The 17,024-nt window shown below is 45.1% G+C and overlaps 1 protein-coding gene across 1 annotated transcript; it reads right to left on the bottom strand.

Annotated features, from left to right (window-relative positions):
• Positions 1-291: 291 nt before the first annotated feature.
• TMEM129 (transmembrane protein 129, E3 ubiquitin ligase) lies at positions 292-16,557 on the bottom strand. The gene is made up of 4 exons (XM_075708988.1): positions 16,353-16,557; positions 15,199-15,673; positions 12,711-12,870; positions 292-2,308 (listed from the first exon to the last, which is right to left on the bottom strand). The coding sequence occupies exons 1-4, from the start codon at positions 16,555-16,557 to the stop codon at positions 2,060-2,062; spliced, it is 1,089 nt and encodes a 362-aa protein (XP_075565103.1). The 3' UTR covers positions 292-2,059.
• Positions 16,558-17,024: the final 467 nt, after the last annotated feature.

The following is a 17,024-nucleotide window of genomic DNA, read 5'->3' as shown; positions in this document are numbered from 1 at the left end:
TTATTAATTTTCAGACATGTCAGCAAATCTGCCTGAAACTCATGAACTCAATTTAATCCTATTCAGACGAAGAGGGACATGCCACTTAAGATCTCTTTGGGAAAAAGAGATGAATTCACTCAGTTGTCAAATTTTCACTCTATACAATCCAAAACAACAGGTAATGAAAGACAGAAAAATCACCCTTATTAATAGGTAGTACAGATAATTGCATAGTAAATGCTGTATATGTAACAACTGAGATATGCTCAAGCAATTATTGTCCTTAAACCCAAACAGTTTGGACTTTTGTAAGTGCATGTTATTAACCCCCCCCTCCCCAAAAACCCAACACCGACAATATAACATATGTTAGTTCTCAAATGATGCTGTCAAATCTGTTCTCAATTCTTTACCCCTCTCCAAAATACAGCTTGCAGCCACATTCGTAACCATTTCCTGGCTGGCTGGCTCTAAGCGCAGTTTGGGGCATTCATCACACAACCTTTAGCTAGGCTGAGACTAATGGAATCTTTTACGGTTGTGCTTCCAGTACTTGTACCGTTTTTTAACATCCTGCCACCTATTCCTTCTCAAAGCAGTTTTCCCTATCATGATAATCAAGACATTTTCAGTTAACCACTGGCATGTCATCTATGCTAGTGATTCACTGATAAGATCCATCTGATTATACAGGTGGGAGGTATTAGGGTTCTTATTCTTCTAGCCCAAAGCATTAAAACAATCCTTTCTCTCACTGTTTGACTCACCTGTCTCCTGAGGTTACTACCCCTCTAAGGTAGACAACCCAAGCAAGCAAATACCTGCATCTCAGCCCCTGCAGTGCACAGGTCAGTGTAAGAACTCAAACGTTCTCCAGCAGCTTGAGGCTCTCCACCAAGCAGTATGCCAAATAATTGTTCATTGAAGGGTGTGGGGGACAGCTAGACTGCTAAGGACTGCATTTAGGTCTGGGAGTAGGGCTCTCTTAAATGTATGGAAAATGCTTTGATTTTAATTTACAAATTATTCCAATGCAGAGCAGACCAAGAAGTGTGCATCAGTACCCTATGATTATTAAAACAGCGACTACTGCTTATGTTCAGTCTTTGAATTGCAAGCCTGAAAAACTTTCATTAATGATGGTCATTCTTCGGGTGTCTAGCATGGCAACTTATACCTTTGTGATCCTGGCACCTCTTTCAGGGGAAAGGTTACTCCTCAGAAAAAGCTTACAGGCTTTGAAAGAGCTGAGCATTCTTTCAGAGTATTTAGACAGTTCAGATGCTTGCTGCACTCCCTTCAAATGTATAAAAAAAAGTCCATCACCCGAAGAGCATCAAAACCTTAAGCGATGCAGCTCCTGGAAACCAACAGATTTAACAATGCATAGCATTAGCAGTGGAGGTAAATGGGGTATGTTTCTGAATCCTGTTGTTTGAAGGAAATACATCCATCAAAAAATAAGCTGGAGGCAGATTAATGGAGTAAGAGGTCCCTATGGGAGTTGTACATCTTCTGGGATTAAATTCCTTAGCCTACTGAAACCAATCCCCTTTATAAGTGGAGGGGACCAGCAGAAGGAATGCAATCGGTATACTCGTTCGGTGAACACTTACGAAGATTAGTAAGAACTTTACAAATGCATTAAAGAAGAACAAAAGTATCAATGAAGTCTAACTGAAGTCATTTTCTCAGCTAGCCCTTTACTAAAGAATCAAACCCCAAGTAAAATTTAAAAATTTGAAGAATTTAACCTATGTTAAAACTGGAAAAGAGTATAGTACTGCAAATATAGAGGGATACACTTATTCCACCCAAGACATAAGAAAGCAAAATATGGGTTAAAAAAAAAAAAAAATCCAGAAACTGACATCTGGTGAATAAAACCCAAAGATACAGGTAAAAGTGCAGAGGAACTGAAAAGACTTACATCTGTTTTCAACATTGTAAAAGAAAGCTTTGGAGTTTGCACCCTTGTAGAACATGAAGTGTCAGAAACAAATCTAACAGGCGTTTTAACCAAACCCACTATGAAATACATTCAAATTTAAAAAGTTAAAACATACCCCAGTATTATTCATCGTATTATGCAAACATCTAAAATGCAAAATTTGGCTCGGCAAGTCGGACAAGGCACTTGGCTCGACAGCCAGGTCTCTGGGTGCTGCTGATCCTGTCGGCTGGCAAACCATTTGCCCATGCAGGTGAGGCACCACATGGGACGACAGTAGCATTGCTGGCATTCCCCTTCGTTTGGCTCCTGGCAGTTCTTGATGAGCTTGATGTTAGCGATAGTCTGCATACACCCTATGCATGGCTCCAGTTCCTAAAGGAGGAGAAAAACATCAAAATTATGAACGGCACAGAATGGTTTCTGTTATGGCTCTTCAAAGACTTTTAGAAAATTATCTGTGCAGAAGCATAGCAGGAACCTGAGTTGGGCAGAGCCTCAAGGCAGAACTGCCCCACCAGAAGATCCCAAACAGTTTCAGTCTCCAGAGCCATGTTTTACCAGAACACCCTCTAATGAATGAGAACAAAGTCTCTCTTTGTACAGAAAACCCGGAACTGCTGCACTAGACTGATTAAACAAAAATGTCTGAAAATAAACATTTGTTCTTTCTCTCTCTGAAGAGCTCCACCTGTTTCCAGAGCACAGCAGCCAGAGCAAGGTAAGCAAGCAGCCATCTTTATCATTCACACATACCATTTTTCAAAAAACATTCCAGTATAAAGTAAGGAACATAAAGCAAACAGTTCTTACCACTTATTACAGCAAATGGCTGTTCCTATCTTCCATCTTTGTAAGTAAGAGACATAAATAACAGAGGAAGTCAGGGCTCTACTGAACACAATGGGCACTCATCTTGAAGGACCAGAAATTTACTTAATTTTTCTTGGATAATATTGGAATAATTGATATTACCCCACCGTTAATTATGCCACATGAACTTGCAGGTACATATAAGGAGATCATCTTGCTATGAAGCGTTTTACAATTAATAAACAATAATTAGCATTTCCCATGTGTCTTCCAGCCAGGAGCTCTCCAAGAACTTGACAAAGTTCAAAAGACAACAGGCTGAACAGGCATTACCTGTGTCACACATTAAAAGCCCTGCAAGAAGGCAACTCTCTCAAATGAATAGTATCTTCTTGTTATTTTGAACATCTCTTTTCACTATACGCTGGCACTGCAATCAGAATGTACAATCGCATTATGTGCAGATGTATCTGATCCAGTTTTATTTTAGCTAGTTCATGTAACCATACAGTGAACATACCATATAAACTACATGACACTACCAAAGATACCAAGTACTTGCTCCATTGCCTGGAACATGTGACACGGACTCACTGCAAGGTCACCAGAACTAGTTTAATTAGTTACCTCTGGTACATTGAACAGTGCTAGTCACACTTCCGATTGCAGCACAAGTATAATAATGACCAGGCCTCCGCAAATATTACTGAAGGAAGGACTCCGTGGCATTATTTACAATTAAAGCAAGCCCCAATTAAGAATCATTAATTTATTTCAGCAGAAGATCCAGCAAAACCTGGCTGTCTAGAAAAGCAAGCTGTAATGGAGCACGCTGCCTAAAGAACAGTAACAACAGCTGTGATTCTAGCTCTCCATAAACTTTCTGGAAATGTAACCTCATCATTTCCGAATGTTTTCAAGTAAAATTTTTATGGAAATGATTACGAGGGACTTTCTTCCACTCTGCTATTTCTTGTGTCTCAAAAATGTAATGTTCACAAAAATGTAATGTTCACAATACAGTTCATCTCCTCATAGAAGGAACAGACGAAGCAGCCAGAACTACACTTATTACATGTTTCCTGAAATGGAAGGTGAGCCCTTGTGATGGGTGCACCCACCCTGAGTGAGTGAACAGCACTTCGGTTCAGGCATCACCGACATGTAGGCATGACTGGAGTCAGCCCTGCTGTGCAGACCTTGAGAAACTGTGCTGGCCATACCTTCTCAGGAAGTTCAGGAATTTAAGCTATGCCATATCAGGAGCCAACGGTGCCAGCCTGAGCTGGAACTAGACAAAACTAAAACAGCTATGGCTGCACAGCCGCACATACACCGAAGGGGAGATTGACTATGAGTAAATCACTTTACGCTATAAATATCTTTGAGATCTCCTGAATGGCAGCAGGCTGCACAGCGGTGATTTCCCCTTGGGTAGGACGCCTCTCAAGGTTAGTCCTCGAGACCTAACCTTGAGGTTATCAACAGCGAGGTAAGCAACGTGTTATGTTAGATCTAAAGCATACTGTATACAAGCTAGCTTAATTATTAGAAGTGCAGTAAGTAGTAGAGTGTTTGACTGCCGTTTAAGCATCATTTAATTACCATTTAATGACTGTTTGATTACTGTTTAATTACCATTTAATAATCATTGTTTAATCATCATTCAATCATTGTTTAATCATTGTTTAATAAAACCTTCTGGTTAACCCCACAACTTCTTTTAATAATTCACCTGCAACAAAAATTGGCATAGTCAGCAGGATGGCAGGTTCAATCACTGACTGCTTACAGAGGCACGGAGTTAGCCCCTCACTGAAATTTTCAGAAGATTGGGCATGTGAAAATTGGAATAATTGGAATAAGATAGAGGAGCAGTTAAACCTCACAAGAGGGAAAATGAAAGATGGTAAAGAAAAGGAATATGTTGGGAACATGTTTGGAAGCAGCTTGTCAGTATAAGGAATGCAAGGAATGGGAAATGCAAATGTTAGAAGATGAAGTTGAACAAAGAAAGCAACAAGAAATGCTGTTATCTTTGCAGATAGACCAATTGCTGAAACAACTGGGGGAAGAAAAAGAAGAATGAAGGAAGGTAGAGGATAAACTAAAACTCATTATTACTTGGGCCTGCAACCCCCCAGATCCTGTAGAAATCTGTAAATTAATCATAGCCCCAGAAGACTGGGATGGAGATATTTGAGAGGACCCTGATCAAGAACTTAGCCAGGAGAGTGAATTAGATGAATCAGAATTTAAGGTAGCTCCTGATATTAAAACTGAGGTATCTGCTGGACCCCACAGGGGCAACCAGAGAAACACTACAAGGACCATTCCATGGGACCCCCTTCAGCTGGCCAATCTGCAAGAAAAATATGCGCGGAAGCCTGGCGAGAGTGAGACCGAGCATCTGTGGTGTGTCTCCTTAACTGGAGGAGACCATATTATCTTAGATCAAGGCGAAGCAGATGGGTTTTGGGGACCAGGCGTGTTCTTGAACAAGGGACCAGACCCTAACACTGAGCCACACTCTATCAGCAACAAGCAGCGTACCAGGCAGGGGGCATAGACCCTGGGGGTAGAGGGGAGCCCACTGCTATACCAATCAGATCATTAAGGGAACTTTCTACTGCCATTACAAAAGCAGCCTGCCTTCAGGCTATGAACGACAGGGGTGCACATGGTAATTACCCTATCGCTGCCCCTGTAGACCCTCAGGCTATGGATACTACTACTAAGGGCAGCCTCTGCTATCTTAAAACCGTACCTCATTGCAAAAAGGGACAAAATAAGACAAAACATAGAGCATAACACTCAGGAGGGTCAGGACAGCCAACTCCTCCTCTGATCCATCCCGACCTGGGCAGAACTGTTGCATGGCATTGTCAATCATGGTCAAGAGATGGGGTGGGACGAACTGACACCAACTGGGCAATCCTGAACAGAAGCAGACATCAGACAGATCTGGCAAGTAAAACAGACTCCCTAGAACCCCCGACGCCTTCCTTGACCTCAAAAACCCTCTGGTGAGGTAGTGGACCCCCGAAAAAGGCGTAATGAACTATGGAGAAAAGCCTAGTGCTAGGCATACCTCAGGTACCCATACAGGACCAACCAATGAGGACTATACTTAGTCTGATCAAGGCTTTCCAAAAACAAAGGGTATCAGGGAATCTGGAACAAACCAAACAACCGTCTGCCCCCGAAGACTCTTCAAATAACCCTTTTAGACATCTTAGGGAGGAATTTCAAACCTTGAAGCCAAAAAAAGAGGAAGTCTCACATGGCAACTTGGGCTGCCTGTCCAGAGGATTGAAACTTATCAATGGGGTAACGCAGACAGCCCTCACATTTATGTTCCAGTTGGCCCCCAAAGACAGCTAGTAAATTTTTTAATTGACACAGAAGCTCAAATTTCAATAATCTCAAGTTTGGACGCCCAAAGAACTTACGTTAAGCCTGGTCAATTGAGGGTTAAAATAACAGAATTTACCAGCTAAAGTAAACTTGTTATTGCCAGGGTGGAAAAGGATATCAAGGCACCAATTAGCAGTAGTTTCAGGGAAAGAAAATGTGTTAGGCTTTGATGTATTACAAGGACAAGTTTGGAAATTGCCAGATGCTAGTGTTTGGTCTTTTGGCTGCCTGGAGTGTCCTTGGTTAGCTGAGTGAAAATTAGCAGCTACTCATGGGAGTCAGCAAACTGGTGTAGTTCACTTACTGCGAGCTGCACCCACGCTGCCTGACTCAAAAATAACTAACTTCCCTCAGTATCCTAGCTCTGCCATCGCCTGGATGGGTATTGTGGAGGTCATAGCTGACCTAGAAAAAAAAGACACATCTCCGGAGTGCACTCCCCGTGTAATTCCACAGTGTGGCCAGCTAAAAAAACAGACGGGAGGTGGTGCCTAACCATTGCCTACAGAAAGCTAAATGCAAACACTGCCCCTCTCATGGCCACCATCCTGAACATTGCTACATTAACTGCCACCGTCCAGGCTGCCGCTCACCCCTGGATGGTGGTACTAGATGTAAAAGACAGGCTTTTTTGTGGTGCCATTGCAGGAGTAGGATAAAAGAAAATTTGCTTTCACCTAGGATGGGATACAAGTTACTTTTCATAGACTTCCTCAGGGCTATAAGCGTTCACCCACTATAGCTCGGTGGAGCTAAACATCATATTATCACTAGGTGAATATATCCTAGCTATTTATCAAATGCATATAATTTATACATGTTCCTTTTCCAGGTTAAGTAAAGGTGGCCTGTCCACCTAGGTAAGGCCAGTAATTCATGTCTGTGGGAAAGATGACGCTTCATGATACCGAGTCCCTTTTCATCCCTACATACTATCAGGCCTCTCCCACCTCTCTCCTTCACTCCTCACTGGGGTCCAGCTCCTGCCTTAGAAAAAAAGAAAAAAATCAGTTTATTTACAGTCAGTTAAGATTTTACAATAGCTCTTGCTTTGCTCACAAATATATGTTGTGGTGGGTTGACCTTGGCTGGACACCAGGTGCCCACAGAGCTGCTCTGTCGCTCTCCTCCTCAGCAGGATGGAGAGGGGAGAAAATAAGATGGAAAAAAACTCATGGGTCAAGATAAAGGCAGTGTAATAAAGTAAAAGCCGCACATGGAAGCAAAGGAAACAAGATTTCTTCTCTAATTCCCATCAGCAGGTGATGTCCAGCCACTTCCTGGGAAGCAGGGCTTCAGTATGCATAGCGGTTGCTCCAGAAGACAAACGTAGTAATAACGAATGCCCCCCACTTCCTCCTTTCTCTTAGCCTTCATTGCTGAGCAGATGTCATATGGTGTGGAATATCCTTTTGGTCAGTTTGGGTCAGCTGTCCTGGCTGTGTCCCCTCCCAAGATCTTGCCCACCCGGAGCCTACTGGTGAGGGGGAAATGTGGGAGAGACAGCCTTGGTGCTGTGCGAGCACTGCTCAGCAGTGGCCAAAACACTGCTGAGTTATCAACACCTTTCTAGCTACCAATACAAAGCACAGCACTATGAGAGCTGCTACGGAGAAAATTAACTCCATCTCAGCCAGATCAAATACATATGTACAATGTCCACAGATATAAATAAAGTCCAATTCAAAAGACAACAGGCAACCTTCTCTTGCTGGAAACTTGAGAATCCTAATTCTGTAGTATTTGCCCTCCCTTGTGCACCTATAGGAATCATAGAATGGTTTGGGTTGGAAGGGACCTTTAAAGGTCATCTAGTCCAGCCCCCCTGCAGTGAGCAGGGACATCTTCAACTAGATCAGGGTGCTCAGAGCCCCGTCCAACCTGACCTGGAGTACTTCTAGGGATGGGGCATCTACCACCTCTCTGGGCAACCTGTGCCTGTGTTTCACCACCCTCATCGTAAAAAATTTCTTACATCTAGTCTGAATCTACCCTCTTTTAGTTTAAAACCATTACCCCTTGTCCAATTGCAACAGGCCCTGCTAAAAAGTCTGTCCCTGTCTTTCTTATAAGCCCCCTTTGAGTATTGAAAAGCTGTGATAAGGTCTCCCTGGAGCTGCCTTTTTTCCAGGCTGAACAACCCCAACTCTCTCAGCCTGGCCTCATAGGAGAGGTGCTCCAGCCCTTGGATCATTTTGGTGGCCCTCCTCTGGACCCGCTCCAGCAGGTCCCTGTCCTTCTTGTGCTGAGGGCCCCAGAGCTGGACACAGTACTGCAGGTGGGGTCTCACCAGAGCAGAGCAGAGGGGCAGAATCCCCTCCCTCGACCTGCTGGCCATGCTTCTTGTGATGCAGCCCAGGATACGGTTGGCTTTCTGGGCTGCAAGAGCACATTGCCGGCTCATGTCCAGCTTTTCACCCACCAGTACCCCCAAGTCCTTCTCCGCAGGGCTGCTCTCAATCCCTTCATCCCCCAGCCCGTATTGATACCGGGAGTTGCCCCGACCCAGGTGCAGGACCTTGCACTTGGCCTTGTTGAACCTCAGGAGGTTCCCATAGGCCCACTTCTCGAGCTTGTCCAGGTCCCTCTGGATGGCATCCTGTCCCTCAGGCGTGTCAGCCACACCACTCATCTTGGTGCTGTCTGCAAACTTGCTGAGCATGCACTTAATCACACTGTCTATGTCATTGATGAAGATATTAAACAGTACTGGTCCCAGGACAGACCCCTGAGGGACACCACTCATCACCAGTCCCCATCTGGACACTGAGCTGTTGACCACTACCCTCTGGATGTGACCATCCAGGAAATCCAATGAATTTTATATTACTGGTATTTGTCACCTCCTGCACTTGCTCCTTAAGATGTTGGTATTTTCTCACCTTCTCAGCCACTGCATCAGCAAGTGACAATGGTTTACTTTCATATCTAGCAGTTAAGTCCTGACAAATATCAAGTCAGGTTTATATAATTTGTTTTGATGATCTTTTAAAAGTGAATCCTGAAACATTGCCCATTCTTTCTTTTTAGCTTCCACTGCCAACAGTTCACATAGCTGGTTGTGTCTCTTTATCCTAGCATCTTGAACCACAGGGCAATATCCAATAATACGTGAACAAGTCTCACTCTCTGCTTGGCAATGCCAACAGTTCTTAATTTGAGCATCCTGCCTACCCCTTGCCAAATACTCTCTCGTGGGGTAGGCATTAAATTCTTAACTGTAATGCAGTGACGAGCTTTCTGTGAGGAATGCCCCTGTAATGTTCAATCCAGTTATTACTAATTTTATCCTTTTCAAAGTTTGTAAACCCATGGCCTTGGGACAACAGCTTGGTCCAATTAAAAAATTCCTGCTTTTGCCAGTCACAGGGTCTTGGAAAGATGACCTTCGGAGCAGACATCTCCCATTTCAAGACTGGTTCCTCACTGCCCACAACTTCTGAGATCACCATGACTGCTCTGGGGTCCCAAGTAGATGGAATTTTCTCTTTATCCCCACCTGCCGCAATCCATAGTTTTTCAAACTCTTTCTCTATACCTTCTTTCCGGACAACAGATCTTATAGCCTTGTCTGAAGACTGAGCAATTCGGTGCAGCCTACAGGCCCGCACACTAGGAATTAGTCCAGAGAGTCTGGTAATACCCAGCCCTCCATCCTGAGTGCTGGAATACAGGATGGCATCACAGCTACATGCAGGTAGATGTAACCAATCTTTGACAGCTGCTTGAATTGCCAAAGCAAGGGTCTGTAGGTACATGGCTTTCACATCAGTTTGGTCTGCTAAGTAAATCAATCGTGGGTTAGTATATCACTTCAAGATGTCCACTTGCTGAAATGGTTTCAGTGGACCCTGCCCAATCTGCCTTAACCATTTATTCAGTTTTTCTAGTAGTTCCAACTTCGATATTCCCATCCATGGGTCTATACATAGTCCCAGGTATTTTTCTGAACTACCTGGATCAATCATATTGAGGGGTGTGCCATTTATTGTCCATGCCAGACAGTCACTGATCACGTAACAGTCCTTCACAGGCTGGATGTAAAAGTCACGGCACTTCTGCCCTTATGTTTTGAGGCCTGTCAGATCGCAAAAGACCTCTGAAATGTCAGTATTTTTCTGCATTCCATCCTAGGATTCAAGTTGTCTGCAAAGACAGCTAGGTGGATAAATCCCAGCTACTAATGGTTACTCATGGTTAATGGTTGGACTGGATGATCTTAAAGGTCTTTTCCAACCTAAACGATTCTATGATTCTAACTAAAAGGGGTAACCAGTCCAGAGTGACCCCGCCGAGACTTTTGTTACTTTCTTTCCAGGAACGGTACCAGGAATGATACTGGAATGCCTCCCTTGGAGATCGGACTGGTCATCAGAGGAATATTCATCCTTCTTGCGGGAGTAATCACCGCCAACATGGACCAGATCCAGTTTACACCACAACAAGCCCAGAGCATGGGTTGGAGGCCCTTGCTTCTTTTATTTGTGCTAATCAATATGGTAACTGTAGTACATTCTGCATCATACATGTTTAAAATTGATGGAAGTACAGGAATATTGGGAGAACCAGCAAAAAACCTAACGATGACAATCACTGACTACAATTTCACACAATTGTAAAAGCCAAGTAAGAGTCACCTTATTTCTGCTATACCAGGTGACAGAATCTCTATTGAATGTAATGTGACAAATTATTCAAAGGCAAACACCTACATGATCATCAGGAAGATAAATGAAACTCAATCAAAAAGCAGAGCAGGCTGTCCCTCACAGCCCAATGGCATAATCAGTTTCCTCTTTAATGACCCAACTATAGAAGCAGTGTGCCTGTGGACAGATAAAGGCAGAGACAGCGAAATGGACTATCCTTAAACGTAATGCTAACATCTACTCCCAGACCTCACATTATACCAACAACTACCCCTACTACCTATCAACCTACTTCCTGTTCTATTACTCCCATAACTGACCAAGCTACATATCCACGAATTTCTGCAATTGGACCCTATGCTACTGAACGTGCAGGACAGCAACAATTCATATTTAACCTGCCACAGTCCCTGAAAAGGGTAGAACTGTCCATGTGTACTAATCTGTGTAAGAACACTTTGTGAAGACTTAATTGTTGATAGAAATTTTACCTATAATGTGTCCAATCAATCAAATGTATGTGTTTGCAACTTTGTAAACGTTACTGGATGTGACTTTAATCACAGAGCCCCAGCGACCTCATAGGCACTGTTAAAGCAAAACTACACACTATATCAAGACCTTTTACCTTCCCCATTGGAATGAACTTGATGCTGTTCCCCCAGCTACCGAAACATAAAGACTTACAGGCCTTATTATAAAAAGCACAACAAAGCAAAACCACATCAATAACTGTACATCACAACGGAGAAGAAATACACCGTATACTAGGAAGAGTGAAAAAGGATGGGGAACAGCACTGGTGGGAAACCCTGTTAGTATGGGCTCCGATGGCAACAGGTGTATTGAACGCCGTGTTACATCCTGTAGTAATAATAATGTTTGTCCTTCTGGTAGGCTGTATTGCTATTATTGTCTTTTTATATATTTGAGTCTGGTTTTTGGCCCACTCAGTATATCTCATCATAAACCGTACAGAATATCTTGCTACTGATTGTCTGGAACTATCTTATAATTAACCTTAATTAATTTTGTATTTATTGCTTAATCCGCGAGTAGACAACATGATGCTATTACCGCCTCATATTTATAGCACAGAGGCAAGAGGTGACTGTACCACGACTGGGTGAAGTAACGTGAATTGACTGCAGTCACGGGGTGGAGTGCGACCGATGCACCCACCCTGAGTGAGTGAACAGCACTTCGGTTCAGGCATCACCGACACGTAGGCATGACTGGAGTCAGCCCTGCTGTGCAGACCTTGAGAAACTGTGCTGGCCATACCTTCTCAGGAAGTTCAGGAATTTAGGCTGTGTCTTATCAGGAGCCAACGGTGCCAGCCTGAGCTGGAACTAGACAAAACTAAAACGGCTATGGCTGCACATCTGCACGTACACCGAAGGGGAGATTAACTACCAGTAAACCACTTTACGCTATAAATATCTGTAGCCCCGCTGAGCCCACTGAGCTCTCCTGAACGGCAGCGGGCTGCACGGCAGTGATTTCCCCTGGGGTAGGATGCCTCTCAGGGTTAGTCCTCAAGGCCGAAAGATCCCTTACCCGGTATCTGTTATCAACAGCGAGGTAAGCAACATGTTATATTAGATCTAAAGCATACTGTATACGAGCTAGCTTAATTATTAGAAGTGCAGTAAGTAGTAGTGTTTGACTGCCATTTAATTACCATTTAATAATCATCATTTAATAATTATCATTTAATCATCATTCAATCATTGTTTAATCAGTGTTCAATAAAACGTTTTGGTTAATCCCACAATGATGACTTCTCTTAACAATTCGCCTGCGACAGCCCTAAATAAACAGTTATCAATTACACAGTAATCACAGGCTCACCTATATTGAAAAGTATAATTAGTACAGTGGATAGAAAGTCTCACCTGAGTGCTTGGAACAGGATATGTCTGGTTAATTTCCACCAGAGATGTAAAGGTTTCTAGAAATAAATCACTAAGGCTTTGATGGATCACAACATTAGCTGCATTGCTGATGGGAGCACGGAGCTTTTCTCGGAGCTCCCCGTATTCTGTGGAGTTCAACCTGAAGAAGAAAAGATGGAACAAAATGTTACCTTGATTAACTATTCAAATACCTTGATAGTACATTGCAGAGGTTAACATCAGTGAAGTGAATCCACAGAAAAGTTATTTAGGTTGGTACATACTAGTCAGAATAAATACCCAGTGAGTATTTTGTTTTCTTTCGCTGTTTAGTTGTTGTTTTTGACACAACTTAGACAACAGAACACGCTGTCCTCCTTCCTGTGTCAGACTGCCGACAGGATATGCCAGAGTAGCTAAAACAGCATACAAAAGTAAAGGAAGGCTTTTGAAGTAATCAGCATGAACAAAAGCAATACCTAATTCATGCATTAACTGTAAAGTACTGCGTGCACAATTTCTGCCCACCTTCTTAATGCTTATTTACTTATACCATATCTAAATTCTAGTTTATAAACTCCTGAGGACAGAAATTAAGAGTTATATCATCTGGCATGTATCACATGGAGATATAGTACATGTAAGTATCTGAAGAATGTCAATCAGTATCAGTTTCTGTGATTTTATGATACAATTTTAGATAAAACCTGAAATTTCACAAAGGTTACAAACAGCTGCTGAATGTGACTTACGCTTTGATTGCAGGCTGTAACAAGCTGCGTTTCACACTAGGTTGCTTCTGCTAAAGCAAGTCTCTCTGAGTGAGGCCCACAGACCTCGAGTGGCACATGAGACCTTGTGCAGATCCTGCAGTGACACATTACTGCTGTTACCCCTTTTTAATGTAACAGTTCTGAACTGTAGATTCAGAACTCCCCAGCTCGATGTTTCCACTCATTAAACAGCTTTCACCGAGCAGCCCTGGGAACATCGCCCTGAAATTCCTCATTCTTCCTACCACTCGCCGAGTTCCCGGAGCCCCGCACAATGCAATGCTGGCTTAGCTTTAGCTCCCAGTAGTCTCCATTATTTTATTATAGGATAATGTTGTTTGTTAACAATCTGTGCAAATAACAGACCTTTGTATCCAGAGGAAAAATCCACCTTGAACGCACAGGGAAATGTGGCCTGCCTACACAAAAGCATTTTTCTTCCAGAAACATCCCACTGTATCTAATTCTGATTCTGGATATATACAATGGTCCTATATCCTTAATAGGGAAATTTTGTCCTATGGCACCTCTCTTAAATCCTGTATGACTGCATTCTACCAGAGATTTGCTATTTCTGACACATCTTATTACAAGATTACTCTTCTCAGTGCTGTTCCGTTTAGCCACAAAATAAAATTTTGGGGTTTGGATTTTTTTTCCCTAAAAGGAATTGCCAAAGCAGCCATGATTTTCTCAGCTGGGGATGTAGTTTTATCACTCTGGCACTGAAGTGCTTACAGAAGAAAATCATTAGTTGACTTATTTGGTCACCACTCTTTTCTTAGGATTGTTCTGAGCTCTGTTCACCTGGATATCTAACACAATCACCTCTATGCCTTCCTCATACTTACCAGGACCCCTCTGCTCACCTACAAGTCCGGTGATCAGCCTGCTTTTCATTACCTAGTAAATAAAAGCTGCTGACATACAACTTCACAGCAAACAGACACCTAAATGCCTTTTCAAACATATAGTTGTAGGAGCATCAGCATGGCTTTGTGTACTCCTTTTAATGACACAACAACAAAGGCTTTAGCACCATTCTAATCAGTGTTACAGGTTTCTGCAAAACTTGTACTTTTGCCTAGCTACACAGAGAGACTGCTGAAAAAAACAGCATGGGCTTGTGGAAAACAAGCCCTAACAGTTCACAGCACATTTGCTATGATTTACTGCTACGAGAACACATAAATCAGAAATGGACCAAAATTTCTTGCTTTAAGGTCAGCTAGCTTGCAGTAGCTCAGCGAGAACTCTTCTAGCAGCAACAAAATTATGAGCCTTGAGCAGAAGGAAGGGAAAAAAAAAAAAGTCATGGGTGAACAACAGCCAGTTTTAGACAAATTACTACTTCTCCTCCCTCAAAATGTGGAAGACCAAAGATTCTCCCTTTCATTCCTGTTCTCCACCTTTCACCTAAGTTTTTCCAGTCACTTCTTTCTGCACCCAGCACAATCCTTTTCCTAAGAATGGATCAAACAGGGCAGGCCCTCTGTTTAACCATTGTGCATTCAATACTGTAGGTGTATGAATCTCTCCAAACAACCTTTCTTCACTGCACTGTGGGGCAGGACTGTGCACACAGCATCTCCGAACACCAGGCAGGGAACAAAAAGGAAGGGACGAGACCCAAGGAGTCTTCAGATCTGCCACAAAAGCACTCCATTAGCACTATCAGACAGCTTATATATAACATAACAGGGTAGATGTTTTACCGGATATCAAACGCCTTCACGTAGGGATTAATACTGGCAACACGGATGGTGAGGAACTGCACAGGCATGTTTGAGTCTGGGGTGAGTTCATGCTGTCTGGAATCTGTCACCGTCAAATGAATGTCCTGCTGCTGGGCAACGTGTAAACAGTAGGTGGTCACTTTAATCACCCATGTGTCCGTAACAATAACCCTCGCTCCTGGGGTTCCAGTAGCAAATTTGTCAATTCTCCTAAATTCTGTATTGATGGAAGAAGCTACTGCCCTCCAACCTGACTGCGGGAGAGCATGAACAGCGAGTGTTCGGGCTAACGGATGATTATTCCAACCTTTCCGTGACCAGTAATATGCCAGGGCACTGGTGACTGCTGGAAAGAGAACAGCGAAGAAGAAGAAAGTCTTCCATCCTTTGGGAGCCAGGTAGAAAAAACAAAGATGTTTTTCAGGTGCAGCAAAGCACATACCAAGATAATAACCTGCAAGGAAAAAGACTTGCATTCAGAAAGCAATTAAGTACAGCATGAACACACACCCCTGACTCACACAGTTATCTAAGCAGCGAGCTCGCCTCTGGGAGAGCTGCTGTACTTCGGGATGGTAACTCAAATTCAAGCCTCTTGTCCTAAGCAATCTGAGGTAAAATCTTACCTGTCACGGATCTTTACCAGGATTATGTAGGTAAATGAAGCTGATTTGAGTTTGCAGGTCAACTAAAATTACCTGCAGGACGACACTTACTTTTAGCAGAATTACACAGCTAAAGGACGCCGATTTGAAATGGCTGGTTAAATAAAAGGCTACTCCTTTGTAACCGGATGTACTCCGACGCAGCCAACTTGTTGTAAAGTTTAGGGTGCGCATTACAAAGCGGCTTGAGAGATACGGAACGGCTGCATTTCCGAGACGTGTGGCGTGACCTGATTCACCCCCAGCTGCGCGCACCCCACATGCGGGCAGCGGCGAGGCACCCCCTTGGCACCCCCTTGGCACCCCCTTGGCACCCCCTTGCTCCCGGCCGGGCTCGCAGCGGGCGCAGCAGCCTCCCGAGCGCAGGCTCTGCCGGGCAGCCGGTCTGCCCTTCCCAGCCGGGAGGCTGAGGCCGCCGCCTCCCCGCGGAGACTCGCCCGAGGGCCCCCCCGGGCCCCCGCCGCTCACCCAGGGGCAGCAGGGAGTGCGCCAGCAGCGTGCCGGTGCTGCGCCGCAGGTGGTACTGCACGAAGGCCGCGTCCTCGCTGCCCAGCCAGGCGGCCAGCAGGCTCTGCACCGTCAGCCCCGCCGAGCGCACCTCGTCGGGCGGGAAGACGAAGCAGACGGCGAACACCAGGTAGGCCAGCGTGAAGGTCACCGCCGGGCTCTCCATCCTGCGCCCCGCCGGGCACGGCCCGCTCCCGCCGCCCGCCGCGGCCCGGCCCAGCCCGGCCTGCCCCGCCCCGCCCCGCCCCGCCCCGCCCCGCCGCGGCCCCGCGGCGCCCTGGGAGCGGTAGTTCCCGCCGCGGCCCCCGGGACGGGCAGGGCGGGGCGGCTCCCTGGCGCCGCTGGGCCCGGGCGGGGACCCCGCCATCCCAGACAGGGACCCCCGCCATCCCGGGCATGGACCCCCGCCATCCCGGGCAGGGAGTCCGCCTTCCCGGGCAGGGACCCCCGCCGGCCCGGGCAGGGCCCCCGCCTTCCCGGGCAGGGACCCCCGCCATCCCGGGCAGGGCCCCCGCCATCCCGGGCAAGGGCCCCCGCCGGCCCGGGGAGGGACCCCACCATCCTGGGGAGGGACCCCGCCATCCCGGACAGGGACCCCCGCCATCCCGGGCATGGACCCCCGCCATCCCGGGC

Source organism: Pelecanus crispus, chromosome 4 (genome assembly GCF_030463565.1).
Source record: "Pelecanus crispus isolate bPelCri1 chromosome 4, bPelCri1.pri, whole genome shotgun sequence".
In the NCBI taxonomy this organism is placed as follows: Eukaryota; Metazoa; Chordata; class Aves; order Pelecaniformes; family Pelecanidae; genus Pelecanus; species Pelecanus crispus.
This window is presented reverse-complemented; position numbering and strand designations above follow the sequence as displayed.